At 38.6% G+C, this 27,901-nt stretch overlaps 2 protein-coding genes across 6 annotated transcripts in view; one reads left to right on the top strand and one right to left on the bottom strand.

Moving 5' to 3' along the window:
• INVS (inversin) overlaps positions 1 to 2,416 on the bottom strand; it is a 226,390-nt gene extending 223,974 nt beyond the window's left edge. For 3 of the 5 annotated variants that reach the window (XM_074395100.1, XM_003940086.4, XM_074395101.1), the window contains exon 1: positions 2,236 to 2,415. The gene's annotated coding sequence lies outside the window, so the exon portion shown is untranslated. Of the gene's footprint in view, positions 1 to 2,235 lie in introns of all 5 variants that reach the window. The other 2 variants (XM_074395099.1, XM_074395102.1) reach the window with 2 other exon arrangements.
• Positions 2,417 to 2,621: 205 nt separating this feature from the next.
• ERP44 (endoplasmic reticulum protein 44) overlaps positions 2,622 to 27,901 on the top strand; it is a 98,531-nt gene continuing 73,251 nt past the window's right edge. The window contains exon 1 of the mRNA XM_003940085.3: positions 2,622 to 2,867. Within this exon, the coding sequence (XP_003940134.1) occupies positions 2,811 to 2,867 (57 nt within the window). The 5' untranslated portion in view covers positions 2,622 to 2,810. The remainder of the gene's footprint in view (positions 2,868 to 27,901) is intronic.

Raw genomic sequence — 27,901 nt, 5'->3', positions numbered from 1 at the left:
GCTGGCAGAAAATATGGAGGAAGAGGGTATTGTGGGACACGTTAGTCATGTCTGAATGTAACAGTAATGTCAGAAGAACCACTGTCACATGCAGAATTATATTAAGGTCACTTGAGAGAAGCTACAAAACAGAGGTGGAGGTAAAAACAAGGAAGGGGAGTAACTGCACTTGGGTTCTAGGTCATTGTATTAATAATAAGCAGTGTGGCCAGGCGCAGTGGCTCATGCCTGTAATCCCAGCACTTTGGGAGGCCAGGGTGGGCAGATCACCCGAGGTTAGGAGTTGGAGACCAGCCTGACCAACATGGGGAAACCCTGTCTCTACTAAAAATACAAAATTAGCTGGGCATGGTGACAGATGCCGTAATCCCAGCTACTTGGGAGGTTGAGGCAGGAGAATCCCTTGAACCCAGGATGTGGAGGTTGCAGTGAGCCGAGATCGCACCACTGCACTCCAGGCTGGGCAACGAGAGCAAAACTCTGTCTCAAAATAATAATAGTAAGCAGTGTGTCCTCAGGCTACATCAGCTTTCTGGGTTTCTGTAAAATGCAAAAAATAATAAGGGCGGACCACATTCACGTTCATTCAGCAAGCTGAGTGACAACTATGTGCTAGGCACTGTTCTGAATTCTAAGACCTGTCATTTTTGATTCTAAGTGAACAGAGTTTTAGGCACATCAGAACCACAAAAAAAGTTCTTTATATCTTTTGAAAAATACACTAAAAATTTGATCTCTGTTATATACGTGTGTATATATATTATGCATATATATACATATACTTTTTACCTCATAATCCTTAGCACTCAACACAGTAACAGGTATAAAGCCAGTACTCAGTAGATGTATGTTGGATGAAAGATCACAGGCTGAGTGCTAAGTCCAAACAGTGAGCAGGATCAAAGTTTAATTTCTTGAATAATGAGTTCACACTTACCAGTCTCTGCTCTTTTAAAATTTTCCATTTCAACTATCTTTGGGCTCTGTCAGGGACATGGACAAGAGATAGGAGGACTTGTGTAAGAATCAGCCGGCCTTGGTAAGAGTGTTGGCTCTGCCACTGTCTAATTTTGTCACCGTGAGAAAGCCATTCTCTAGGGCCTTTTAAACAAAAAATGTATTTTTTTGCCTCTTAAAAAAAAAATCATTTTTAATAGATAAAAATCAAAAGCCGGGCGCGGTGGCTCAAGCCTGTAATCCCAGCACTTTGGGAGGCTGAGGCGGGTGGATCACGAGGTCAAGAGATCGAGACCATCCTGGTCAACATGGTGAAACCCCGTCTCTACTAAAAATACAAAAAATTAGCTGGGCATGGTGGCGCGTGCCTGTAATCCCAGCTACTCAGGAGGCTGAGGCGGGAGAATTGCCTGAACCCAGGAGGCGGAGGTTGCAGTGAGCCGAGATCGCGCCATTGCACTCCAGCCTGGGTAACAAGAGCGAAACTCCGTCTCAAAAAAAAAAAAAAAAAAAAAAAATCAAAACCATCCTGTTAAAGTGCTATAAAACACAAAAGTGTCATTATCCTTGCCTAATTATACAAGCCCGTGTAATAAATGCTCTAATAATAATAACCGAACAATACCAATGGTACTGTAGTCACACTCATGGGAAGAGTAATTCTGATTAGGACTAAAGGGTTGGTTGCTTGGGAAGTTCTCAGAGATGGTGACATTTAAGATAGCATTCCAGAGAGAGAACGGGGTAAGGCCATTCCAGGTAGCAGGAAAGCTGGAGCAAAGGCAGGAGTAGGGAGAACCACAAAAGCACGGTGTGCCTCCTGGGGACTAAGCAGAGATCGCGTGGGCTCCTGAAGCTCACTGAGTGTTTGCAGAAGATGCCGCAGAACTACCTGAGGCCAGGTGAAGATCCTCGACTGCTTGGCTAAGGAATTTCGTAATTATATTGGAGGAGCTATCCACGCCTTAGCAGCAATCACTCACGCAGAGTTTTCCAGTTTACGACGTGCTATCCCATCCCTTACCACATCTCCTCCTTACAAGAGCCCTCAGAGACAATTAGGGATAAGTCGTTGACCCATTCAACTAAGGCCCCGAGTGGTGACTTCGACTTTATAATGCAGGAATTCGCGCAGAAAGAAGACGCAGCGGGCGAGGAGGCCAATGATGGAGGCTCAGGCCACAGCCCAGGCCAGGAGGGCCATGAGTCTGCAGCAGAGGTCAAGGCGGTGCAGACCGATCGATCCTAGCCTCCCCAACCAGGCGCCCTCCTACTCACCCTCGCCTCCTCCAGGACTGACGTCCCGGGGACGGCTCCAGGAGGTGCGACCCGGACCGGGCCGCCCCTCCCGCGGGGCCGCGACAGTACCCGAGCCAGGTCAGACCCCAAGGCGGTGAAACTAGAGGAGCCCCCTCCGAAGGCCGCCCGAGGCTCTCGCCGCACAGTCTTCTGGGAATTGTAGTTCCCATCTTCCGAAGCACGGGGTACACCCGCCCTCCGCCCCTCTATCCCACAGGACCCTGCGCGTAGAGGACTCGGTGGACTTGGGCCGAGAGCCCAATGGGAAAGGGAGTTCTAGATGACCGACGACGTGCGGGGTGAGGTTAATACAGGACTACATTTCCCGAAGTGCTCCGAGGTGGGCAGGACCCGGAAGTGAGGGTGTGAGAGGCCTCTCTGGAAGTTGTCCCGGGTGTTCGCTGCTGGAGCTCGGGTCGAGAGGACGGGGTGCCGCTGCCTGGAGAATCCTCCGCTGCCGCCGGCTCCCGGAGCCCAGCCCTTTCCTAACCCAACCCAACCCAGCCCAGTCCCAGCCGCCAACGCCTGTCCCTGCCGCGGACTCCAGCGTTACCATGAATCCTGCCCTCTTCCTATCCTTACCCGACCTCAGATGCTCCCTGCTGCTCCTGGTGAGTGAGGGAGGGAATGACAGACCCATCGACAGACGCTCGAACGGCCTCCCGCCCTCTCCCAGGGGGAACATTGCTACCCCTGCCCCTGCTTTCCTGTTTTTTCCTCCACTCTTTTGGAGTGCACCCACCCCCGCTGCCTTTAGTCTCGCCATCTGTCTGTCTGCTTCCCAGGCGCTGGGTCCCCGAGGCCTGAGAAACCAGGATCGGTGGAGAACCGGAGAATTAGCCCTGAGGGAGTGATACGTGGGAGGGTCACGGCGGAGGAGGGTCCCCTTCGCCCCTAAGTCCAGGGGTTTCATTTTCGAGGGCCAGTGGACCTGGTGGTAGCTTGAATCGGAAGAGACCAAGCGTAGACATAGCGTTTCTTCCCATCCTCTCCATTTGGGAAGAGTATGAGGTCGACAGGTGCTGGGATTGTGTGAATCTCACTCTAGATCCCTGAAGCGGTGCCCGGGTTGGCAGAGCCTTCTGTTGTGGCTTGATGCGATTGGTTGGGAACCCGGAACTGGAGACTGGTTTGGATTCCACTGGGAGAATAGTTTGAAGGGTGGAAGGTGTGGTTACCTGACAATCTCAGCTCAAGGCCTTCCTCACATCTTGTTGTAACGTATTTCCCCACCCCCCAAGTCCCACTGAAGATTTCTTCTTTGCGCCTTATTTGAGAATGACCAGGTCTTCTATATATAGGTGCACTCATTGCTAACTGCCTAACCTGCTCGGCATCATCCCATCTTAAAAGAATCTTTCCCTAGTCCCTCTTGCTCCAGAGTAGGTCTTGAGTATGCAGACTAAGTGATCCAGGCTTCAGGTCAAATTGAGACAAAAGTAAAGGACTAAAAACGTTCGGCAAAAGGACATAAATTTAATTGGGCTGTTATTGTAATGTAATATTTGAAAATACTTTAATTGTAGTGGATTTTTAGAAATTCAGATTTAAACATTAAGAACTACTTTACAATTTAAGGAACCGAATTTAGTGACTCATGAGGTTACATAGCTAGTTACAGGCAGAGCTGGGATTAGAAACAGGTCTGTTGGCTTGCAGTGCTTATTCTGCCATATCCCATTAAATGTTTACTATTTGTGTTTGAAATAGTTCTCTCTTTTCTCACTTGGACCTTTTCAGAAAAAGCACTATAAAGTGCTAAATGGAATGTCAAAGTACTTTTGAGAACAGAAAGTTGTGTATAAACATTGTAATATTAAATAATAGAATGTCTTATTGCCATTTATAAGTATACAATAGTGTATGATTTCTGTATCAAGGAAAATATCATGTATAGTGCTGTTTCTTGGTGATTTCACTATACACTGATACATTTTTCCTTCTAGAAGTATTAAAATATTACCGTTATTAGAGACCACTCTCTCCTTAAGAAGACTAGATACTAATCTTTCTCTTATCCACAAAATGGCTTGAGTTATGAATTGTGTGCTAGAAATTACTTTTAGGGTATCAAAAAATACAAAGGGCAAAAATCTTAAGACATTGGAAAGAAGAGTTGAGACACTGAACAGACAAACTATATCAGATGCACTTTCCTGAAACGGTATGTTTGGTTGTAAATCTAAGTTATGAGGAAGAAATAATTTATTTTGAAATAACTCATACTTTTTATAGGAAACCTGACCTTGTTAGATATGAGTTTTTTTCCAAATAGAATCTCGATTTAACTAAAATCTTAGCATTTTGTATTTTTATCTTTCTAAGCAAATGTAATGGAATAGAAATCTAGAAAATATGTTAGAGAATACCTGTAGATATGAAAAGGCTAGAAAATAAAGCCCCAGAAAAGGTTTAATAAACTAGAATTACAGGTCAAACTAGATTCAGTTGGAATACAGTGTTTACCTAGTTTTAATACTCATATGCTGCTTAGCAAATATTTATAAAACATCCATCCTTTTTTTTTTTTTTTTTTTTTTTCCTGAGGCGGAGTTTCGTTCTTGTTACCCAGGCTGGAGTGCAATGGCGCAATCTTGGCTCACCACAACCTCCGCCTCCTGGGTTCAGGCAATTCTCCTGCCTCAGCCTCCTGAGTAGCTGGGATTACACCATGCCCAGCTAATTTTTTGTATTTTTTAGTAGAGACGGGGTTTCACCATGTTGACCAGGATGGTCTCGATCTCTTGACCTCGTGATCCGCCCGCCTCGGCCTCCCAAAGTGCTGGGATTACAGGCTTGAGCCACCGCGCCCGGCAACATCCATCCTTTCTAGTCACAACTTTGAATTGCTTACTTAATTGGTAAATCTGTCCTGTTGATGGAACCTGCTTACTCAGTATTGCTGTTTAATAGTTTGTCCTCTTTGTTCCCCATGTACTTTTTTCCTACTCCACCAACTTTCTCTCTCAGACCTCAAGTTTATTCCTTCTCACATACAGATACAGCAAAGCCAAGATCCCGTCTAGCTGAGGTCATCATTTTTTCCTTAAATGGCCTTCTCTAAAGAGCAGTATATTCTCCTATTAAAATAATTTTCTTCAGACAGTTTATACCTCAACCCTAAAGAACTAGACCTGTCCAAATTTAGTGGTGTTCATGTAACAGCTGAAACATAATCCCAAACTTCTGCAGGCAAGTAGCTATCTTTTCCCTGATCTCAAACATTTTGGAATATATCACTCTGCCACAAAGCCTTTATGGACAGGTAACTAAACACAAAAGCTCAATGTGATAACTTTTTTTCCTGAGCTTTTATATATATTTTTCATTTGTATATGTATAGATTTTTATTTACATATATTTAGATAGATACATAGATTTAATTAGCCCTTTTCTGCTTATCTTCCTATCTAAGGTGGGTTTAGTTAGGATTTTCCCTTGGGAAAATCAGTAAGGGGGCTAGAAATCTTTCCAGGTCTTCCTGCACTGTTTGTGTACAAGTTTTGAAAAGGCAAGATAAGAGAAATAAAACTAAGTTGGAAAGAAGTTTTCTCATGCACCCAAAGTAACCTCTTCTGTAGTTCAGATTTGTAGCACTCCAGTCCAGTTGTTTTATTAAAGATGTGCTCTCATTAATCTCTTGATAATTATGTTTACAGATCACAATTGTTACTAGTCCTTAAGTGTTTTGCATTGTTGTTCTTGGTTTGTTCAGTATGTATAGGAAGTCAAGAAAAGTTTGCTTAGTTTAGGAAGCTATGTAGATTAGAGCGCTAAGTAAACATTTATTTAATTGTTACAAGTACCTTAAAAATAAGCACAGTAGAATTCAGATATGTCAGTTTTATCCTTTAATGTTAATAGTATATGCAGATTCCAGTCTTCAAGAGGAGTACTTTTGGAGGCATGCAGTTTGATTGATAACTAGGTGAGTTTTATTTATCCTGTTAATTTAACTTGCCCTAGATAAGTAGTTTACAAAGCCTGGCTGCTCATTAGAATCATCTGTGGCAGTTTTAATGAAATGATGTCTGGGCCCTATACCAGATCAGTTATATCTGTGGCCCCAGAAATTAGTTTAAAAAAAAAATTCCCAGCTGACATACTTAAGTGTGTCCCTCTAAAAGGTAAGAATTAAACAAAAACCACAATACATTATCACATCTAGAAAAACTGACAAATTTCTTCATATCCTCAACTATCAGGTCAGTTTTTGGGTTTTCCTGATTGTTTCCTTTTTTTTTTTTTGATTGTTCAAAGCAAGGGCTATATAAAATCCATGTATTCCAATTGGTTCATATGTCACTTATAAAACTTTTTAAATCCATAGGTTCTCTCTCCATCTCATCATTTTCCTTGTAATTTGTTTAGGAAACTGATCCTCTGTCCTGTAGCATTTGCCACATTCTGGATGTTGCTGATTGCATTGTTGTGGTTGGGTTTTATGTTTCTCTGTTCCTTGTGTTTCCTATACATTTGTAATTTAATTTATATGATCTTAACCACCAACTGCATATATGTTGTTAGGCTGATTTGTTTCCTTTATCTTTTATTTTTTAGTTTTAAAAAATTTACCTTTTATTTTATAATGATATAAAATCTGCTTCCAAAGCCAAATCTATAAAGCTAACTATATTTGTATAAGTCTAATTTCTCTTTGTCTCTCTTACTGTCTTATCTCCCTCCTAATAACACTTTTTTACCCCAAGACAAAGTGTAGCTCTGTCATCCAGGCTGGAGTGCAGTGGAATGATCACTGCAGCCTCAATCTCTGTGGCTGAAGCAATCCTCCCACCTCAGCCTCCCGAGTAGCTGGGACTATGGGACTACAGGTGTGTGCTGTCACACCTGGCTAATTTTTTTTTTTAGATTTTGTAGACACAGAGTTCTTACTATGTTGCCCAGGCTGATCTCGAACTCCTGGCTCAGCTGATCTTCCTGCCTTCCAAAGCGCTGGGATTATGGGGATGAGCTACTGTGTCAGGCCTAGGAAAAGACTTTTTTTTTTTTTTTTGGAGACAGAGTCTTACTCTGTCACCCAGGCTGGAGTGCAGTGGTACCAACTTGACTCATTGCACCCTCTACTTCCTGGGTTCAAGTGATTCTCCTGCCTCAGCCTGGAATTATAGGTCCCACCACCACGCCTGGCAGATTTTTATATTTTTAGTAGAAATGGAGTTTTACCACGTTGGCCAGGCTGTTCTAAAACTCCTGACCTCAGTTGATACACCTGCCTTGGCCTCCCAGTGTGCTGCAATTACAGCCTGGAAAACTTTTTTTAAAACTTCTTCAATTTTATGTTCCTTTCTTCCTTTTTTTAATGTGCAGGCTATTTGTATTTATTTATGTATATATTTCTGTCTCCCCTTAGATTAAATTGTAGCATAGTAGTCACACTTTTTCCCACCTTTTTTTTAAACTTAAAATTTTATTCGAGAGATGGGGATAGAAATTTTGCCTGTTTCTTTTTGACTTCTATGCTTCACTGGATAGATATCAATTCACTGTTGTTACCATTCTTTTGCTGTTACAAATAATTCTGCAAACAATAGCTTGTGCTTACATAATTTTGATAGTATATCTTTGAGATAGATTTCTGTATTCGAAGTTGCTAGGCAAAAGGTAAATGTATATATAGCTTTGTAGGTGTTGCTATATATTTGAAATTACTCTCTGTATAGGGGTTGTGCTATTTTATGACCTCACCAACAATGTAATAGTTTCCCTTTAGCCTTGGTAAAAAGGTATAATGTCAAATTATTGGGTATTTATCAGTCTGATGAGTGAGAAATGGTATCTCAATGTATTTTAATTTGCCTCTCTTTAATATGAGTGTAAATTGCCTGTCTTTAATATAAGCTTCTTAGGTGTAGAAGTCATTTGCATTTGTTTTTGTGTGAACTGTCTTCCTGTCTAGCCTGGTTTTCTGTAGAATTGTTGGTCTTCTATTTCTAGACCGTACAGACACAGACACACAGAGTTCTTTTTTTTTTTTTTTTTTTTTTTCTGACAAGGTCTTGCTGTGTAGCCCAAGCTGGAGTGCAGTGGCCTGATCTTGGCTCACTATAGCCTCAACCTCCCAGGTCACGTGATCCTCCCACCTCACCCTCCCAAGTAGCTGGGACTACAGGCACAAGCCACCACGCCCAGCTAATTTTTGTATTTTTAGTAGAGATGGGGTTTTGCCATGTTACCCAGGCTGGGCTCCAGCCATCCACCTACCTTGGCCTCCTGAAGTGCTGATTATAGGCCTGAGCCACTGTGCCCAGCCCACACAGAGTTCTTAACCCTTTATATCCTTAGTTGATTCTGTGTTGATGCTTACAGGATTGAGAAGCACTGGAATACACAACCATATGTGAATTTAGTCATACATTTGATAGGTTAAAATTTGTAATAGCCTTGGAGATGTTTAATTGCTTACAGTTACTGAAAATTTTTTCTAAACTGTGCTATGATTTTTAATAGTTTTATAGTAGCTCAACCTTTAAATGCACTATGACTTACTTCATTATTTATTAAGACATTTGGTTACTGGTTATTTCCAGTTTTTCAAAGTTATAAAAAAATGTACAAAAGGTATGCATACAATAATTTTCACTTCAGATGTCCAGATACATCCTCAGGATACTTTTCTAGAATTATATTTTTTGGGTTATATGGTATTTCTTATTTTTAGAATTTCTGCTATGTTGTACTAAATTGCCCTACTGAAAGTTTGTACCAATGTGTATTCCTACTAACAGTGTGTGAATATGCCCACTTCCTCACAGTCTCATCAACAGTGGGTGTTTTTGTAATCTGTGCCAATTTAGTAGACCAAAAATGGTATCTCAATTTAAATTTACATTTCTTTGATTACAACCAGAGTTGAATATTTTTTCATATTTATTAATAATTCTTGTTTTTGTCTGCATGTTTGTATTATGTGTTCATGTTATGTGTCTGTTCTTTTTTTGTGTCTTCTTTTCAAAAAATTGCTTACTCTTTTTCTAGTGATTCAGAATAACTCTACTCACAAGATACAGTTTAAGAACAATGGAAGATATTATTCTTTTGTCTATTCATTAGTGTCCGTTCAGAAGGCAGTGTAATATGAAAGTAGATGTCATGGCATCTATATATGTATTAGTTCCAACTCTTCCATTTACTTAACCATTGTAACCTTGGTTAAATTACCTATTTTTCTTGTCTATAAGGTAAGCACATGGATTTGATGATTCAGTGATTCTTTGTGTAGTCTGTCTTATTTTCAAGATAGACTACAAAAGAATATTCATTTAGCTCCTGATTATAGACTTATTTGATTGGATAGTTCCTTTAAAAATCTGCTAGCTTGTCAGCATGTTGCAAGTGTGTACTGGGCATGCTTAGCATGCTTTGGTCACAGCTTTTCTGATATTGACTGTTGCTGTGCTCTATTTCTTCTAATCCAGGAAGTGATTAAAAACAGTTTGACATTTTGCAACATTCATTGATTTTTAGCCTAACTTTGATTCCATAGAGAGGAACTCATCTGTGGCTCAGGCTGCAGGAACTTAATCTGTATCTTTGTTATTATTTTTCTTCTCTACCTATCATTTGAATGCCTGTTTGCAGTCTGCTATCGAGGAGAAAAAGATCATTGAGATGCATATCATGCCTTCAAGAAATGAGTAATTCAAATAAGGAGAAAAGATATATGTGTAAATAATTAGAATATCAAAAGGAAAGTAATGGATGCCAAAGGTATTTGTGGAAGTGGGTTATAAATCCTGCTACTCAGAAGGGTGGTTGTGAGCCCAGGCATCAGCATCCTATGAGACCTTTTAGATCACCTCACCTCAGACCTACTGAATCAGAACCTGCACTTTAAGAACTTGTATACCCAGGTGATTCATATGCACATAAAAGTTTGAGAGGTACTGCTATGGATGTTTGGAAGAAACAAATTATTTCTCAATGGAGGAATCAGAGTAGTCTTAGAAAAAGATGAATTTGAATACTTCCTTGAATAGTTAAATGGATCAGCCTATTTTTTTGTCCTGAATGGAATGAAGAAAAGGGCTGTGTCTTTGAATACTGTATTAAATCTTTTATATCAATTGAATATCTGTTTTTTTTTTAATTGTTTTGATTTTAAGAAGTCATCTTGTCTGATTGGCTAGCATGGCCAGATGTTAGAATTGGTTCTAAAGAAGCTGGCAAATCCTTGGCCAACTTCATTAAAACAGTTTTTTATCAACTTAGCAAAAATATAAATCATGTTTCTTAGTGGATTCTAACTAGCATTGAGATTAGTTCATTCAAGTGGGGAGAGGAATACAATGCCACTTTGAAGAAGTCTCTTCTGTAATGCTGTGGATCTTGAGTCTGTCCTTGTAAAGAATGAAATCAAATTCTAACTGCTTTGGGAATCCTTGGTGATACTGTGGTCACCACATTCATCTCTGCAATTCCTACAACCCTGAGATTTTTCATCATGGTGTAGAACTTCGAGCATTATACTGGACTCTAATTTTAAGTTACCTGAATTTGTAGACACAAACATTATAATATAGTAGAGAAAAGCAGAAGAAAACCATCTCAGAAAAACATTGTAGTAGTATTTGAGCTAAAGAAAACTGTAGGCTGAGTAGTATAATGCCAATATTTTTTCTGTTTCTTCTTTATTACAGTCTGGTGGTGGGAAATTTTGGTGAGTAGATTTCAGAGACTTTAGAAAAAGGTTGTTAGGTCATGCTTGACATTCTTCTGGGAAAAATAAATTTTTAAAAATTAAAAAAAGGTCATTAGGAATATAGATTATGAACACGTCTACAAAATAAAATGTTAGAGTTAAAAATTCCTGTCCTATAGAGAAGATGCACTCATATTTACAAGACTGCTGTTTAGCTGTTTGGTGGTCTTTTTTTTTGAAATGAAGTTTCGCTGTTGGCAGGCTGGAGTGCAGTGTCATGATTTTGGCTCACTGCAGCCTCTGCTTCCCTGGTTCTAGCGATTCTCCTGCCTCAGCCTCCCAGGTAGCTGGGATTACAGGCACCTGCTACTATGCCCAGCTAATTTTTGTGTTTTTAGTACTGAAGGGGTTTTACCATGTTGGCCAGGGTAGTCTCAAACTCCTGACCTCAGGTGATCCACCCACCTCAGCCTCCCACAGTGCTAGGATTATAGGTGTGAGCCACTGTGCCAGGTCTGCTTTGTTGTATTTGAGGTTTTTTTTTCTTTTTTCTTTTTCTTTTTTTTTTTTAAAGAGAGAAAGATAAAAAGAATAATAAGAAAAAGAATAAAGAAGAGGAAGAAAGAGAAAGAGGAAGAGGGAGAGAGAATGGGGGTATTGCTTTATTGCCCAGGCTAGAATGCAGTCTAAATATGGGTATGCCTATAATTGTGCTTAATAATGGAAACATGAAAGAAAATGAGGGAAGAGAATAACAAACAAGGAGCCAACCAATATTTCATTTAAACTTCTAAGTTGATATGATGTGGTACTGATAAGAGTGTGTATTTTGTGTATTTAAAGTGGAGAGTTCTATAAATGTTAATTAAGTTTACTTGTTCCAGATCTGAGTTCAAGTCCTGAATATCGTTGTTAATTTTCTGTCTCATTGATCTGTCTAATGTTAATGTTGAAGTCTCCTACTATTATTGTGTGGGAGTCTAAGTCTCTTTATAAGTCTTGTATGTCTGGGTATTCCTGTATTGGGTGCGTATATATTTAGGATCTTTAGCTCTTCTCGTTGCATTGATCCTTTTATCATTATATAATGTCCTTCTTTGCTTCATTTGATCTTTGTTGCTTTAACGACTGTTTTATCAGAGGCAAAAATTATAACTTCTGCTTTTTATTTATTTATTTTTGCTTTCCGTTTGGTTGGTAAATCTTTCTCCATCCCTTTGTTTTGAGTCTTTGTGTATCCTTGAATGTGAGATGGGTCTGGATGCAGCATACCGATAGGTTTTAGTTTTTTATCCAAATTGCCTGTCTTTGGATTGGGGGATTTAGTCAATCTAAATTTAGAATTAATAATGATATATGTGAGTTTAATACTGCCATTTAATATTAGCTGGCTGTTTTGCCCATTCGTTGATGTAAATTCTTCATTATATTGATGCTCTTTACTTTTTGGTATTTTTTAGAAAGGCTGATATTGTTTGTTCCTTTCTATGTGTAGTGGTTCTTTCAGAAGCCCTTGTAAAGCAGGCCTGGTGGTGATGAAATCTCTGAGTGCTTGCTTGTTCACAAAAAACTTTATTTTTCCTTCACTTATGAAGCTTAGTTTGGCTGGATGTGAAATTCTTGGTTGAAAGTTCTTTTCTTTAAGGATGTTGAATATTGGTCCCCACTCTCTTCTGGCTTGTAGGGTTTCTGCTGAGAGATCTGCTGTAAGTCTGATAGGCTTCCCTTTGTGGGTAACCTGACCTTTCTCTCTGGCTGCCCTTAGTATTTTCTCCTTCATTTCAACCCCGGTGAATCTGACAATTAATGTGCCTTGGAGTTGCTCTTCTTGAGGAATATCTTTGTGGTGTTCTCTGTATTACCTGGAGTTGAATATTATCCTGCCTTACTAGGTTGGAAAAATTCTCCTGAATAATATCCTGAAGCATACTTTCCAGCTTGGATTCATTCTCTTCGTCACATTCAGGTACACCTATCAAGCGTAGATTAGGTCTTTTCACATAGTCCCATATTTCCTGGAGACTTTGCTCGTTCCTTTTTATCCTTTCTTCTCTAATCTTGTCTTCTTTTATTTCATTGAGTTGGTCTTCAACCTCTGATATCCTTTCTTCTGCTTGATCAATTCGGCTGTTAAAACTTGTGCATACTTCACGAAGTTTTCGTATTGTGTTTTTCAGCTCCGTCAATTCACTTATATTCCTCTCTAAATTGTGTATTCTTGTTAACATTTCGTCAATCCTTTTTTCAAAGTTCTTAGTTTCTTTGGATTGGGTTAGAACAAGTTCTTTTAATTCACAGAAGTTTCTTATTATCCACATTTTGAAGCCTACTTCTGTAATTGGAACACACTCGTTCTCCATCAAGCCTTGTTCCCTTGCTGATGAGGAACTGTGTTCCCCTGCTGAGGGAGAGGCGTTCTGATCTTGGGTATTCTCAGCCTTTTTTGGCTGTTTTCTTCCCTTTGTTGTAGATTTATCCATCTGTGGTCTTTATAATTACCATCTTTGTAATTGGGTTTCTGAGTGGACGTCCAACTTACTGATTCTCAGCTCCGAAACCTGAGCAACCCACTGCGCCGACTAAAAGAGCGGCATTAAGATTGATGGTGCTTTTCTGACACCGCACCAAGAACCGACGCTCCAAGGCGCCGGCAAAACCGCCTCGCTGGTTACAAGAGTTGCACTGGCGACCCGTGGGGCTCCTCTGCTGGGAATCTCCTGGTGCGTGAGCAACAAGAATTCATCTGAAAGTGTGTCATCCTCTCGTTCTCTCGTTCTCTGCGCTTTCACTGGGAGCTACAATCCCGAGCTGCTAGCGATCAGCCATCTTGGATCTCTCTGTATTTGAAGTTTTAAATAAAGTAGGGAGAAATGCCAGCTTTTAAAAATTGCCAACATATCATTGAAGTTTATTTCCTTCTTATGGAACAGCTTCAGGTCTAAGATATGTATTGTGATTTGGTGTTACCTTGAGAGAAGAAACCTGCACATTTTCAGTTCCTTTGACTTATTACTGGAGTTCTGACCCAAGTACAGTAAAATGTCAGTCAGTGATAAGCTCACACTCTTGTAATGATTTAACCTCTGAAAGGGCTGAGAATAAAGAAGAGCTACTTTTTCTTTTTGCTAGTGAAAATGATTTCTTAGAAAATAGCTACTCAAAGGGACTCACTCCCCAAACTTTCTAAATAGCAGAAATTTTTACTGTAGGAACGGATACTATTTCTAACAGGAAGTCTTGAAGTCTGCTAACAACAAAAGTACTACAATGTTGTAAAATACTTAGTTCTTTGTTAATTTAACCTTTGAATGAAATGAACAATTTCAGAGACTCTTAATATTTCTGTAGAGTTACAGTAGTCTCTCCTCATCCACAGGAGGTATGTTCCAGGATGCTCAGTAGATGCCTGAAATTGTGGATTATACTGAACCCTACATATACTGTGTTTTTTCTTATACATACATACCTATGATAAAATTTCCTTTATAAATCAGGCGCCATAAGAGATCTGCAATAGTAACTAATAATAATATATACTGTTCAAAGTTTCATAATAGAAGATTCATTCTTAACCTAGATCTTAGGCACCTCAGCATATGATTTATTTTCTTTCCATATAACGTCAGGAGCTTTCATCTTTTCACTTAAGGAAGCGCTCTATGGCTTCTCTTTGGCATATCTTTTTTTTTTTTTTTGAGATGGAGTCTCACTCTGTCACCCAGGCTGGAGTGCGTGGCGTGATCTCAGCTCACTGCAGCCTCTGCCTCCCAGGTTCAAGCGATTATTCTGCCTCAGCCTCCCAAGTAGCTAGGATTACAGGCGTCCACCACTATGCCTAGCTAATTTTTGTATTTTGGGTAGAGACGGGGATTTGCCATATTGGCCAGGCTGCTCTTGAACTCCTGACCTCAGGTGATCTACCTGCCCTGGCCTCCCAAAGTGCTGGGATTACAGGCTTGAGCCATCAAGGCATGTCTTAATTGCCAATATCACTACTGTTGCACTTTGCAGCAATTATTAAGTAAGGATTTCTCAGAGACAAGTATTGTGATTACTGTACCACTACAGTTGTTAAGGGATGGGTTGTGTCTACAGTGGGAATATGCTGGACAAAAGAATGATTCACATTCCACTTAATCTGAAGCAAACTGGTGTGAGATTTTGTCACAGTACTTAGAACTGCATGCAATTTAAAACTTATAAAGTGTTTATTTCTGGAATTTCCCACTTAATGTTTTCAGATCATGGTTGGATAAAGGGAACTAATTAAAAGACTGTGCTACATTTTTAAAGCATGTATTCTTATTTGTTTCGGAAATCATCCAGTTTGTTTATTTGTACCTATACTCTGGTTTTAGGATGTCTTCTAGAAGATTCAAAGTATTTTTTTCTTTTAATGATAACTTGACTGTATATAAACTAAAGAGAAAACATTTAGAAGAAAGTTTAGTTTAGGGATCAGGGATTTGGGTCCAAATCTTGGCTCTGCTACTCACCACCCCTGTTTCTTCTTAAGATCTCTATCTTCCTATTAACTTCTGAGGAATAATACTGGTATTATGTCTGACTCCTAAATGGTGTTGTTATTCCATGCTACTATTACGATTTTATGGGAAAAAAAGTGGCGAAATTATCACTTTTTCCTCATTCTTAGATCTATTTCTAGTACAATGCTTTATCACAGATTAAGTGCTCAATAATTTCTTTTTTTTTTTTTTCCAGAGTCTCGCTCTGTCACCCAGGCTGGCATATAGTGGCCTGATTTTGGCTCACTGCAACCTCTGCCTCCCAGGCTCAAGCGATTCTCCTGCCTCAGCCTCCTGAGTAACTGGGGCAACAGGCATGTGCCACCGCACCTGGCCAATTTTTCTTTTTTCTTTTTTTTTTTTTTTGAGACGGAGTCTCGCTCTGTTGCCCAGGCTGGAGTGCAATGGCACAATCTTGGCTCACTGCAACCTCCTACTCCCTGGTTCAAGGGATTCTTCTGCCTCAGCCTCCCAACTAGCTGGAATTACAGGCATGCACCACCATGCCCGGCTAATTTTTCTATTTTTAGTAGAGACGGGGTTTCATCATGTTGGCCAGGATGGTCTTGATCTGACCTCATAATCCACCTGCGTTGGCCTCCCAAAGTGCTGAAATTACAGGCGTAAGCCACCATGCCTGGCCGCCTGGCTAATTTTTATATATTTTTTAGTAGAGACAGGGTTTTGCCATATTGGCCAGGCTGGTCTCAAACTCCTGACCTCATAATCTGCCTGCCTCAGCCTCCCAAAGAGCTGGGACTACAAGTGTGAGCCACCATGTCCAGCCAATAACAATTTCTAGTACTGTGGAAAAAGAAGAGGTAGAGCTTACATGAGGAGGATCGGGAGTGTGTTAGGGGAGCTGTAGTTTGTTAGCATCCCTGGACAAGTGAGCCTTGAAGCAAGTGAAGGAGTTAGTCATTTGGATTTCCTGGAGGAAGAGCCTTCCAGGTAGGGCCATTAGTCAGTGCAAAGCTTCTAATGTGGGAGTGTCCCAAGCATATTCAAGAAATAGCAAGGAGAACAGTGTGGTTATCATATAGTCAATAAGACATAGCATATTAGAAGATTAAGTCATATAGATAAACATATTTTGCAGAACTGTACTTACCCTATGTATGTTGTTTACTGATACTGTTTTTTTTTTTGTTTTTAAAAAATTGCTGATCTGACCCAGTAGGGAAGAACTTCTAAGTGGGTCGCTGATATTGCTGATCTCTTTAGCCTGGCCCCATTTGCCTCTGTTGGGAGTGGCCTTGATTGTTTTGATTCTCTGTGTGTTACGGGAGGGGTCCCAACTTGCAGTGTGAAAAATACTGTTGTTGTGACTTAAAATGTTAAACCAAAATATTTCCTGACGTATGTTTTGATTTCCGAAAGTGGTATCACTTTCATGGTACAGAAAAGCATAATGAAGAAAAAAATACGTACACTAACTACTGATAACATTTTAGTGTATTTCCTTTCAGTTTTGTTCTGTGCATATTTGTATGGATTTTTAATAGTACGTGTATATTTTGAACAACGTAAGATTGGGCCCTTTTTGTTTAATCTTGGTGTAGAGTGGTAGACTACTGATTCATAGAAATATAGAAAGAAAAGATACCCACATGCGTGGATATATTCTATCAGTTGGAAATAACTCCTAGCTTGACCACTTAACTTCAAAAAGTTATTTAACCTTTCTCAGTTTACATTTTCTCACACATCAGAGATAAAGACCTCTCCTGCTTAGTTCTGAGGTAACAAATGAGACTGTGAATGTGTCTGTAGCACATTATAGAGACCTAAACTTTTCTGGGTTTTGCCATATAATAGGTGCTCAATAATGTTAAGATGAGGGACTGAGTAAATGAATGAATGATGAAATAGATATCCTTTTTTTTGAAACTTTCAAGTTGTCTGTCCAATGCTATTAAAATTGTTTGCACTGATGTAATAAGTTCACATGACCTGCTTCTATCCATGTGGTCTGTGGTCTTCTTATCCAAATAATTACATTGTCATTATACCAACAAAACAGCTTAAAAATGTGACTGTTAAGTGAGTAAGTTATCAGCTAAGCTCGGTTTTATAACTATATTTTAATTATATAAATTTTTATACATAAATTTTTTTATATTTTGAAAAAAGCTTATGGAGGCAGTTATGTTTCGTTGTATAGTCCATTGATTTTAGAAATAAAGGAGATCAGGGTCCTGTTCTACCATTAGTTTGGCCAAGTAACTTCACTTATTTGAATCTTATTCATTTAATAAATAGTTTCCCTTTTACTATATGCCAGAGACTGCAAAGTTCTTTTTTTCTTTTTTCATTTATAAAATAGGGATAATGTTCCTACTTCAGGTTCAGAGTTGCTGTGATGATTTAAAGAGATAATATGCGTGTTTGTGAACTGTAAATAGAAGATACTATTAGGTTAAAATATTTGTGCATGCTTCAAACATATGTTTGTTATATGGATTCTTTCCCCAGAAAGCTAGGTATGCAATATATTTCCCTTTCAGGGAGAGCTGATCAATTATGGAAGTAGTTCTATGGTCTGGATTTTTAGGATAACTGACCATATTAGAAGGTAGAGTGATTTTGAAGCTAGAAGACCTGCTTCATTCCTAGCTCCCTTTCTTTTTAGCTGTTGTGATAGTAGGTAAATTTCTTTATCTTTTTGAGTATCAATTTTTCTAAAAGTGGGAATAATTATTCTGCAAGATTATAAGATTAAGATATAGTATATATGAAGGACTTTGCATGATGCCTGGCATGTAGAAGATACTTGTTGGTAAGGTAATAGTAGAGAAGGAAAGGTTGTAAAGTGAATGGCGTCATCGTGAAATGCAGAAAACACTTTAGAAGAGGATAGTGCTTGTGCTGACCATCCTTCTATGACTGTGTTATCTTTTGACCCTCTGAAATGAGTAAATGGGTGAGGCTTTTAATTTTTAAAGTCTAAGTCTAAATATTAGTGGTTTCTTAAAGTGTTTATTAACTTGTCTCTTTCCTTTGGTAAGTTATGGCATAGTGTTATCAAAATAGTGACAAATGTAATTATTATTGATAGAAATAAAAATCTAACTGGATATCCATTTCAGCTTTTAAATCAAAAGCAAATAAATTCCTGTAAGTGGTATAAATGAAAGTGAGGAAAAATGCTTTATGCTCTCCTGTTTGAAAGGTATCATTTCCTCCACATAGAAAAACATTGTTTCTATTACCTTGAACATTCAAAATCATTCAAAAAATGTATCTCTGACTGTTGTAATTAGCTAGGTGTTTGGAAAATGATGATGATTCTTTAGAAATATATAATCTTTCTTTAGTTGAATTTAGTAAGGGAAGAGTAGATTATACTGCAGATTTCTCGTTACTAAAAGAAAATAATTCTGTTTAAGGGTGGAAGGTTTTTTTTTTTTTTTTCCAGAGGAAGTTTTGCTCTTGTTGCCCAGGCTGAAGTGCAGCCTCCGCCTCCCAGGTTCAAGCAGTTCTCCTGCCTCAGCTTCCCAGGTAGCTGAGATTACAGGCATACACCACCATGCCCAGCTAATTTTCTATTTTTAATAGAGACAAAGTTTCACCATGTTGGCCAGGCTGGTCTCAAACTCCTGATCTCCGGTGATCTACCTACCTTGGCCTCCCAAAGTGCTGGGATTACAGGCGTAAGCCACTACATCTGTCCAGTGTGGAAAATTTCAAATTGCTAGTTACTGTAGTTTCATTTGCTCCTGTAAGCTTAACTTACATACACCATAATTACCATAGTTCTGTGGCCTGGAATATTGCTTCTATTGGAGTATGAAGTTTTTTACACAGACGCATATGTAATATTTACTACTTTTGGTAAGTTTTGGCTCTTAAGCTTAATCTGTTTATAGACTTGATGAAAATAAAATTTAACAAATTTATTTAAATTTAGATACTATAATGAAGGTATTTGGTGAGAACCTCTTGGCAGATGAGATAGATTATGATGGATATTTTAATTTGGATCAAGAAAAGCTCATTATATGGTCTAGCTTTTCTGATCTCATTAATAGTTACACATATACCTCGCATTGGAAAGATGCAGAGTTGGTTAAAAGAGAAGAGTAAATTGTATCTGCCAGTCTACAATATAAGTAAAATTATAAAGACTTCCTTGATACACACTAGTTATTGTCTTGAATAAAAAATGCTTTAAAATATATAATAGCATAAACCCTTAATAAATTTTAGTAGCTTTTAATTATGAGAAGTTTCCAATATCCTGTAGCAAAATAATCAGAGGGTTCTGTTTTTCTTCTTCATTTGTACCATGAGGCAAGAGAAACCACATGGGTAGTATGACTGAAGTAGCTAATTGTAGTAAAGCTATTGTGTTTGTTGCCTTAGATTTTTGTGTTTGACGCCTTTCTTAATTTACTTTATTTGGGGACTACCCATTTCTACAGTAGTATCTAGTATCTCTAGATCATCTTTAGCTCTTCTGGTGCAAAATTGATTGTGGCATTTAAGAAAATAAGCCGAGAGCTTTTCCATAGTTCCATATGATACGATTTTCTAAGAGTCTGTCACTTATTTTTGAACATTACATTGAAGCATTAGTTAATAAATATCCTGGAATATTGTAAAAGTAGGATAAGAGATGTTTTCCTCATGGCCATAAATGCACTTTGTTCAGGTTGTTTAAATGGTTTTTAGTTTAAAGAAGGAACAAGGGTGTCTTCAGGGCACAATTTCTTTTAAGAGAAGTATGGACTCTTGTATTATTATCAGTTTACTAACCCATTGTCAGGTACTGAAGTAATTCATATCAGTCAGATATTTTAGCTAATTAAAACCAATACCATTAAAGCAAAACAAATTTGGTTGGAAATCATTTAAAAGTATACACAGTCATCCTCTTTATGTTTAGGTCCTGAAATGGTGTTTGTTAATGCCCTTGTGCATAAATCCAGAGTGGCACATCGTACAAGGGATGGCTAATTTTATCTGTTGGTGACAGGCAGAGTCAATGTGGTTTTGCTTGATTTGCATCTGTGAAAACTTTTTTTTTTTTTTTTTTTTGAGACGGAGTTTCACTCTTGTTACCCAGGCTGGAGTGTAATGGCGCGATCTTGGCTCACCACAACATCCGCCTCCTGGGTTCAGGCAATTCTGCCTCAGCCTCCTGAGTAGCTGGGATTACAGGCACACGCCACCATGCCCAGCTAATTTTTTGTATTTTTAGTAGAGACGGGGTTTTACCATGTTGACCAGGATGGTCTCGATCTCTTGACCTTGTGATCCACCCGCCTCGGCCTCCCAAAGTGCTGGGATTACAGGCTTGAGCCACCACGCCCGGCCTTGTGAAAACTTTTAAGTGTATAGATAGAAAGACTAAAAGAAGAGCCTGTTGTCTGACATACTGGAAGCTATCATATGTGATTTAACTTTTTTTAAGTGACTATGATGTATTCCTTAGGTTGCAGTAGCTTCCTAATCACAAATTATAATATCCTTCGGTAAGTCTTCTACTGTAAAACTCTTTAGAGCATTTCATACTGTTAATTACCTTATTCTTCTCCGATATGCTGTTTTCTCTGGTCTTTTATGCTCCAATAGTTCGTTCTCTCTCTCTCTCTCTCTCTCTCTCTCTTTCTCTCTCTCTCTCTCTATCTGGCTTTTTTCTCTTGCTTTTGCACTGGGTGGAGAAAGGGAAAAATATCTACGTTTGAGGGACAGAAAACAGTAAGGAGATAAATGTGGATACTCTGTAATGTACTATCTTACAGCTTTTCTCCCTTCCCATTGCATCTTAATATCCAGACATTTTAATTCATATGTACTATTCAATTTCACCGTTGCATCTCTATAGGTTGGAGTAGCTGGTAACCTGCTACTGCTTTTATTAGTGCCTTGGGCAGTGTTACTCTCTTGGTCCATTAGTCCTGGGTATAAAAAACTAATCAGTTTTATCATGTTACTCGGTTCTCCGTGTATGGTCAAAGGTATTATGTGTAGAGTCACTAAACTCCTTGCCTTTTATGAGCAGTGAATCAGGAGTGTCAAATGCATTTATTTGCATAACTCTAAATAGTTCATGCCAAGGACTGTCAGTGTTCTCCACACTATTAGAGGTAGAGTCCTTAGCATTTTTGGGTCTAATCATATTAAGCAGCTAACTCTAGAAACCCCAAAACCAACAAAAGAACTCCATCCTTAATACTCTGGTCCTCTAGAACCACTCCTGGTACCAAATCTGTATTAGTCAGGGTTCTCTAGACAGACAGAACTAATAGGAGATATACATATATGGAGTTTATTCAGGAGTATTACCTCACATGGTCACAAGGTCCTGCAACAGGCTGTCTGCAAGCTGAGGAGAAAGTCAGTGCCAAAGCTGAAGAACTTGGAGTCTGATGCTTGAGGGCAGGAAGGATCCAGCACTGGAGAAGGATGTAGGCTGGGAGGCTTAACCAGTCTAGCTTTTTCATGTTTTTCTAAAAGACTGTTTATATCCTGACCACCCTCACAGCTGATTAGATGGTGCCCACCCAGATTAAGGGTGAGTCTGTCTTTCCCAATCCACTGACTCAAATGTTGATCTCCTTTGGCAGCACCCTCACACCCAGGATCAATATTTTGCATCCTTCAGTCCAATCAAGTTGCCACTCAGTATTAGGCATTACAGTGTTCATTGGAACTGCTGTAGTAATTTCACTAACTGATAAACAGAAAAATTATGCTCATCTCCATAATAGATATGAATTCCAGCTAGTTGAGACTTGCCTTTTTCTCCTTATAAAAATAGAATTCATTGGCAGATACTATATATTTTGTATTTATTCTCTTAATTTGATTGTGAATTCATTTGTCACACTTTTGCTTGCTAGTTTGCACTAAGGCTGGCCAAGTATTTTTCTTAAGTCTCTTTGGAGAGGAGAGGGCTTTAGAATTCTTGCATGTGGTTCTTTTGTCGAATTTGAGTTCTAGTCCCCAAGCAAAGATTCAGAAAGTGCCTTCTATTCTAACTGCAAAGTAAATGTCATTCATGACCTCTACCAACTTTAGATAGACTTTTTTTGGTGGTCTCAGGAGACTGAGGTAGGGGAATCACTTGAACCCAGGAGGTAGAGGTTGCAGTGAACTGAGCTTGTGCCACTGCACTCCAGTCTGGAAAGACAGAGCAAGGCTCCATCTCAAAAAAAAAAAAAAAAGAAACAAAAAAAGAAAGGTGGTTTCAAAATTGTAGAATGTCAAAGAATGTATGAACTTTAACCTTATCTGGTTCAATCTGTTTGTCCTTTTGCAAACATTGTGGAATCTCTACTATATGTCAAGCACCTGATATGGTCTTAAGGAAACAAATGAATGAAAATGTAAACATACACCTGTTTGGCAATAGGAAAAAAAAAAAAAGCAAAAGGAAAGGCATTTCCACAGTGAAATAAACTTTTATTTCTGACAGTCTTAGGTTTTGAAATGCAGGGTTATTATCATACAGAAGGACTAGAACATTGATACTTCTTGCCATTGGTGTATTTCATTGCCAAATACATATGTGAATGGTCATGACTTCTCTTATGTATTTATATAGCTCTTTAATGTGAACTAATGTGGTTTTGCCTCTGTATTCATTTCCTAGGGTTACCAAAACAAATTAACACGAACTGGAGAACTTAAATTTATTCTCTCACAGTTCTGGAGACCAGAAGTCCAAAATCAAAGTTCTGAAACTTTGCCTCTTTTGGTTCTGAAACTTTGCCTTCTTTGCCTCTTTCAACTTCTAGCAGCACCTGGGATTCCTGGCTTATAGATGCATCATTCTAATCTCTACCTCCATCTTTATACCATCTTCTCTGTTTCTGTGGCTTCTTCTCCTAAGGACACCAGTGATTGGAGTTAGGACCCACACTGAATCCAGGATGATTCAGATCCTTAGCTATAATTACATCTACGAAGACACTATTTGCAAATAAGGTCACGTTTGGAATTTCCAGTGGACATTTGGGGGTCCTTGTTTGACTCACTAGAGGATCTATGGCCCTTTTGACCCTAAATCTGTATTTACATAGATTCCTAGGTAGAAAGAAAGAAGCTATTTTGTGTGTGTGTGTGTGTGTGTGTGTGTGTGTGGACATGCGCGTGCTCAAGCACACACACATCTCAAATATTATTTAGCTTGCATAATAAAAATAGTGAATACTTTTGTTGCATTAAAATATTTAGTAAAATATTTGCATTGATGGTGAAATAAGGAATAATAACTTTAAAGTGTGTCTTTTAAAAAATTTAATTTTAATGATATATTTTAAAAATTAACTTCATTATTTTCTTATATCTGTCTCAAGCTTGTATCTTTTGCAGATGGTTTAGAACATTTTCAAATGCTTCTACATGTAGACCTGTAAGCAGGTATAGGATATGAGTAATATACATGATGTTGTTATGCAGTAGTTTGTATCCAAAAGGAAAATATTAAGTAAACTAATGTTATTCAGCATGATAACCCAGTGGTCTTGAACATTTTTGGCACCAGGGACTGGTTTTGTGGAAGACTGATGGGGGTGGAGGACATAGTTTTGGGATGAAACTGCGGATTAGTACTGGTATGTAGCCTGGGGGTTGGGTACCCCTGTGATAACCCACTTTGGACATTTGGCTCTAGTTAAATTTATTTTTTCAGAAAGATCGATCCTCAAAAGTCGTAGCTTTTAATGATGGAGTGTGTTGAAAAGCATGGATCATGGTTTTTTAAGAGACTTCCAAAGGAGACTTTCTCTCCAAAATATTTTGAGCAGTATTGTTTGAATAAGGTATAATAGTCTTTAGAGCAGTATTTTTGGAAGTGCAGACTGGGATACATTAATGGGTTGTATTGGGGTTACGTTCAACATTATTAAAAGGAAAGGAATAGAAAATATTACTGTGGGTTGAATGTAGTAAGGATAGGTAGTTTTAAAAAACTTTTATTTGGGTTTTTGTTTACTGGACTACAGTTTAAAGTATATTTCTTGCTGTGGATTACAGTCAAAAAACCTTTGAACAGCCTCCGGTATTAGATGATAACACACATTTGGATATTAGCGTCTTAGAAGTTAGTATGTGCAGTCTCACCTATGTAGAATATAATTGTAAATTTCTGTTGCTGTGTATTTGTGAAAAATGTGAGAATGATTTATTGTGAAACAGCTTTTAGTCCAGTAATGATTTTAATGTTTCTCTTCAATGGAAGACAAATTCCACTGAAATCAGGCATCTCAGCATCTCTGCTGAATCTTAGAACATCAGAATCAAAAGCAGCCTTAAATTATTAGTTCAGTTTATTTATAGACAAATAGAAATCTGAGGTCAGGAGGTAGAGAAATGTATGCCTAAGGTTATATTGTGAATGATAGAGCTGGTACCAAAACTTATATCTCTTGATTCCCAACTCATAGACTGCAGAAGTTCAATTATAGTTTAATCATAATCTCAACTAATTGTATGTAACAGTAATAAAAACAAGTTTTTACAAGAGTTCATGTCCAGAAATAAACAATGACTAATTGTTTAGTTTTTTTTTTTTAAAAAAAAACTTGATCATTTATTACTTTTAAAATTCTCTTTGGGTATAGAATGTGAAATTTTTAATTTGAATCATGTAAGCATATACTCTCTTTGAAACTACTTGGGAAGTTTTGAGTTTGTTACAGGGGACTTATTTTTATTTATTTATTTATTTTGAGACGGAGTTTCGCTCTTGTTCCCCAGGCTGGAGTGTAATGGCGTGATCTTGGCTCACTGTAACCTCTGCCTCCTGGGTTCAAGCAATTCTCCTGCCTCAGCCTCCCGAGTAGCTGGGACTACAGGCACGCGCCACCATGCCCAGCTAATTTATATATATTTATATATATATATATATACACATATATATATTTTAGTAGAGATGGGGTTTTACCTTGTTGACCAGGATGGTCTTGATCTCTTGACCTCGTGATGCACCCGCCTCAGCCTCCCAAAGTGCTGGGATTACAGGTGTGAGCCACCGAGCCCGGCCCAGGGGACTTATTTTTGAATCATGTGCCTCTTGGCTGAAATGCACTGTTACCAGATCCAAATCACCACTTAAAATTGCTTGCAATGTTTGTCACCTGCTTCATTAAAGCCCAAACGGGGTAGATATTCAGTGGGCAATTTCAAAGAATCAGAATGAAGTTCAAACATTAGGAAATTAAGGACATCCTATACACCAGTATTTTAATTAATACATGTTATAAAAAATCGAAAAATCAGAAGGAATCAAGGTTTTAAGGCTGTGGATGACTCAGGGACTTGGAAAATTGCCCTTCTTACCTCTAAGGTTGATTGTCTGCCTCAAAACTCCAGAATATAGTTAGAGAAATTTTTTTTTTTAAGTTATCTTCTTTTGTCTCTGCTTGTTGGTCTTATCTCTCTACCTCCCAAATTGTCTTGAAGATTAAAGTAAACAGTATATTCTTAATTGTGCCAAACGCGTATTTCTTCTTTCTGTACCTCCATCTCACAGCAAGTATAAAAGTGAGGACAGACATGAGCAAAGTAGATAGATTCCTAAATTCAGGTTTCCTTTTAACACACCAAGGTCATTCTCTGATTAGCTTTTTGGTAAAAGTGCTTAGAAAACTGAACTACTACATGGTAATGATGAAGATTGACCTTAGTTACCCTTAATATATAAGAAAGCTTTGAGAGTGTCACTGGAGGTATTTTAGACCAAATGGGAGACAAATCTGTTTGCTTTACAAAGCTAATTAAAATAGTATGTGACAGATGGGGCAGCATTAAAGATTCTTTTAATCATTAATTAGTATAGGCATCTCAACAAATATATGGCCTCTCAAGGACTAATTCTGATTCATATTTAGAATTGGTTTGGTTAGAACAATATAATTTTTTTGAAGGCAGTTTTATGACTTTATTTGAAATATTTGATGATCAGTAATTAGTTCTCATCCACATTGTCCGTAGATTTTTGAAAGTGGTAACAGTTACATAGGTAACGGAAGTATAAAGCTTATTTATTGAATTTTCATCTTCATTACGTTTTCTGGACAACCACATGCAGATTTGGTATGGGACGTTCCTTATTCCTTTGGCCTAGACAGTGTTGTTGAGCCTGGTACAGTGCACACATCTGGAGTTCTCATTTCCTTCATGGCAGATTTCCAAATCTCTTTGAATGTCTCAGGGGTATGCTTCTTGAAGCCCATTCCATGGATGCGCTTGTGAATGTTGATGGTGTATTCTTGGATCACCACCTCATTGATGTCAGAATGGCCTGTTTTCTTCTCACCACTCTTCTTTGTGGGAGCCATTCTTCCGGGTCCAAGTTGGAAAAGAACAATATAATTTTTAAAATACAGATTTTTTTTTTTTTTTTTTTTGAGACAAAGTTTTTTTCTTGTTGCCCAGGCTGGAGTGCAATGGCATGATCTCAGCTCACTGCAACCTTCGCTTCCTGGGTGCAATTGATTCTCCTGCCTCAGCATCCTGAGTAGCTAGGATTACAGGTGTCTGCAACCATGCCCAGACAATTTTTTGTATTTTTAGTAGAGACAGGGTTTCACCATGTTGGCCAGGCTGCTCTCGAACTCCTGACCTCAGGTAATCCGCCCCACCTCGGCCTTGCAAAGTGCTGGGATTACAGGCTTGAGCTACTGCACCTGGCTAAAAAATACAGATCTTTAACGTAAGTAGTGGATTGATACTTTGGATGTATATAGTAATAGAATCAATCATTAGGGGATTTGGTAATAAAAACATTTTTACCCAAGAATACACACAGTACTCTACTTAAGAATAAGAAACTAGGAAGTCTGAGAGTGAGTCTGGAACTAAGTGAATGTGGAAAATAAGTAACCAAAGATATGAACTAAGTGAATGTGGAGAATAAGTAACCCAAGGTTTCACTGAAGACAGTTTTTCCTTGAAGCCTGTTTACTCACCCAAAAACAGTCAGGGCCACATGTTTAGTAATGAAATAAAGGCATTCTTTGACATGTAGGAGATTATTTTCCTCATACTTTGCAGTGTAAAAATGTGTGTACCAACAGCAACAGCTAGTGAAAGGGCTAAAGAATATTATGTTAGCTGGATGTGGTGGCATATGCCTGTAGTCTCAGCTACTTGGGAGGCTGAGGTGGGAGGCTCTAGAGCCCCGGAGGTAGAAGTTGCAGTGAGCCGAGATTATGCCACTGTCCTTCAGCCTCGGTGACAGAGCAAGACCTTGTCTCCAGAAAAAAAAATTATATAATTTAGAGGTACCACAATCTGTTGAGTATAAACTTCGAAAAATTAACAGTTGGTATTTGCAATTTAGTATACCAGTACTATAGCTCACCAGCTATAGTATATTGCCTGTGTTCCTATCCCTGTCTCACTTCTCTCTTCCTTATCTCCCAAATACTGACTGCTTGTACTTAACTCCTTGTCTTGGAGTCCACTTCTGATTGGAGGCCAAATGAAGATAGGTTATCATTGTTTT

The sequence above is a fragment of the Saimiri boliviensis genome, chromosome 2 (assembly GCF_048565385.1).
Source record: "Saimiri boliviensis isolate mSaiBol1 chromosome 2, mSaiBol1.pri, whole genome shotgun sequence".
In the NCBI taxonomy this organism is placed as follows: Eukaryota; Metazoa; Chordata; class Mammalia; order Primates; family Cebidae; genus Saimiri; species Saimiri boliviensis.
This window is presented reverse-complemented; position numbering and strand designations above follow the sequence as displayed.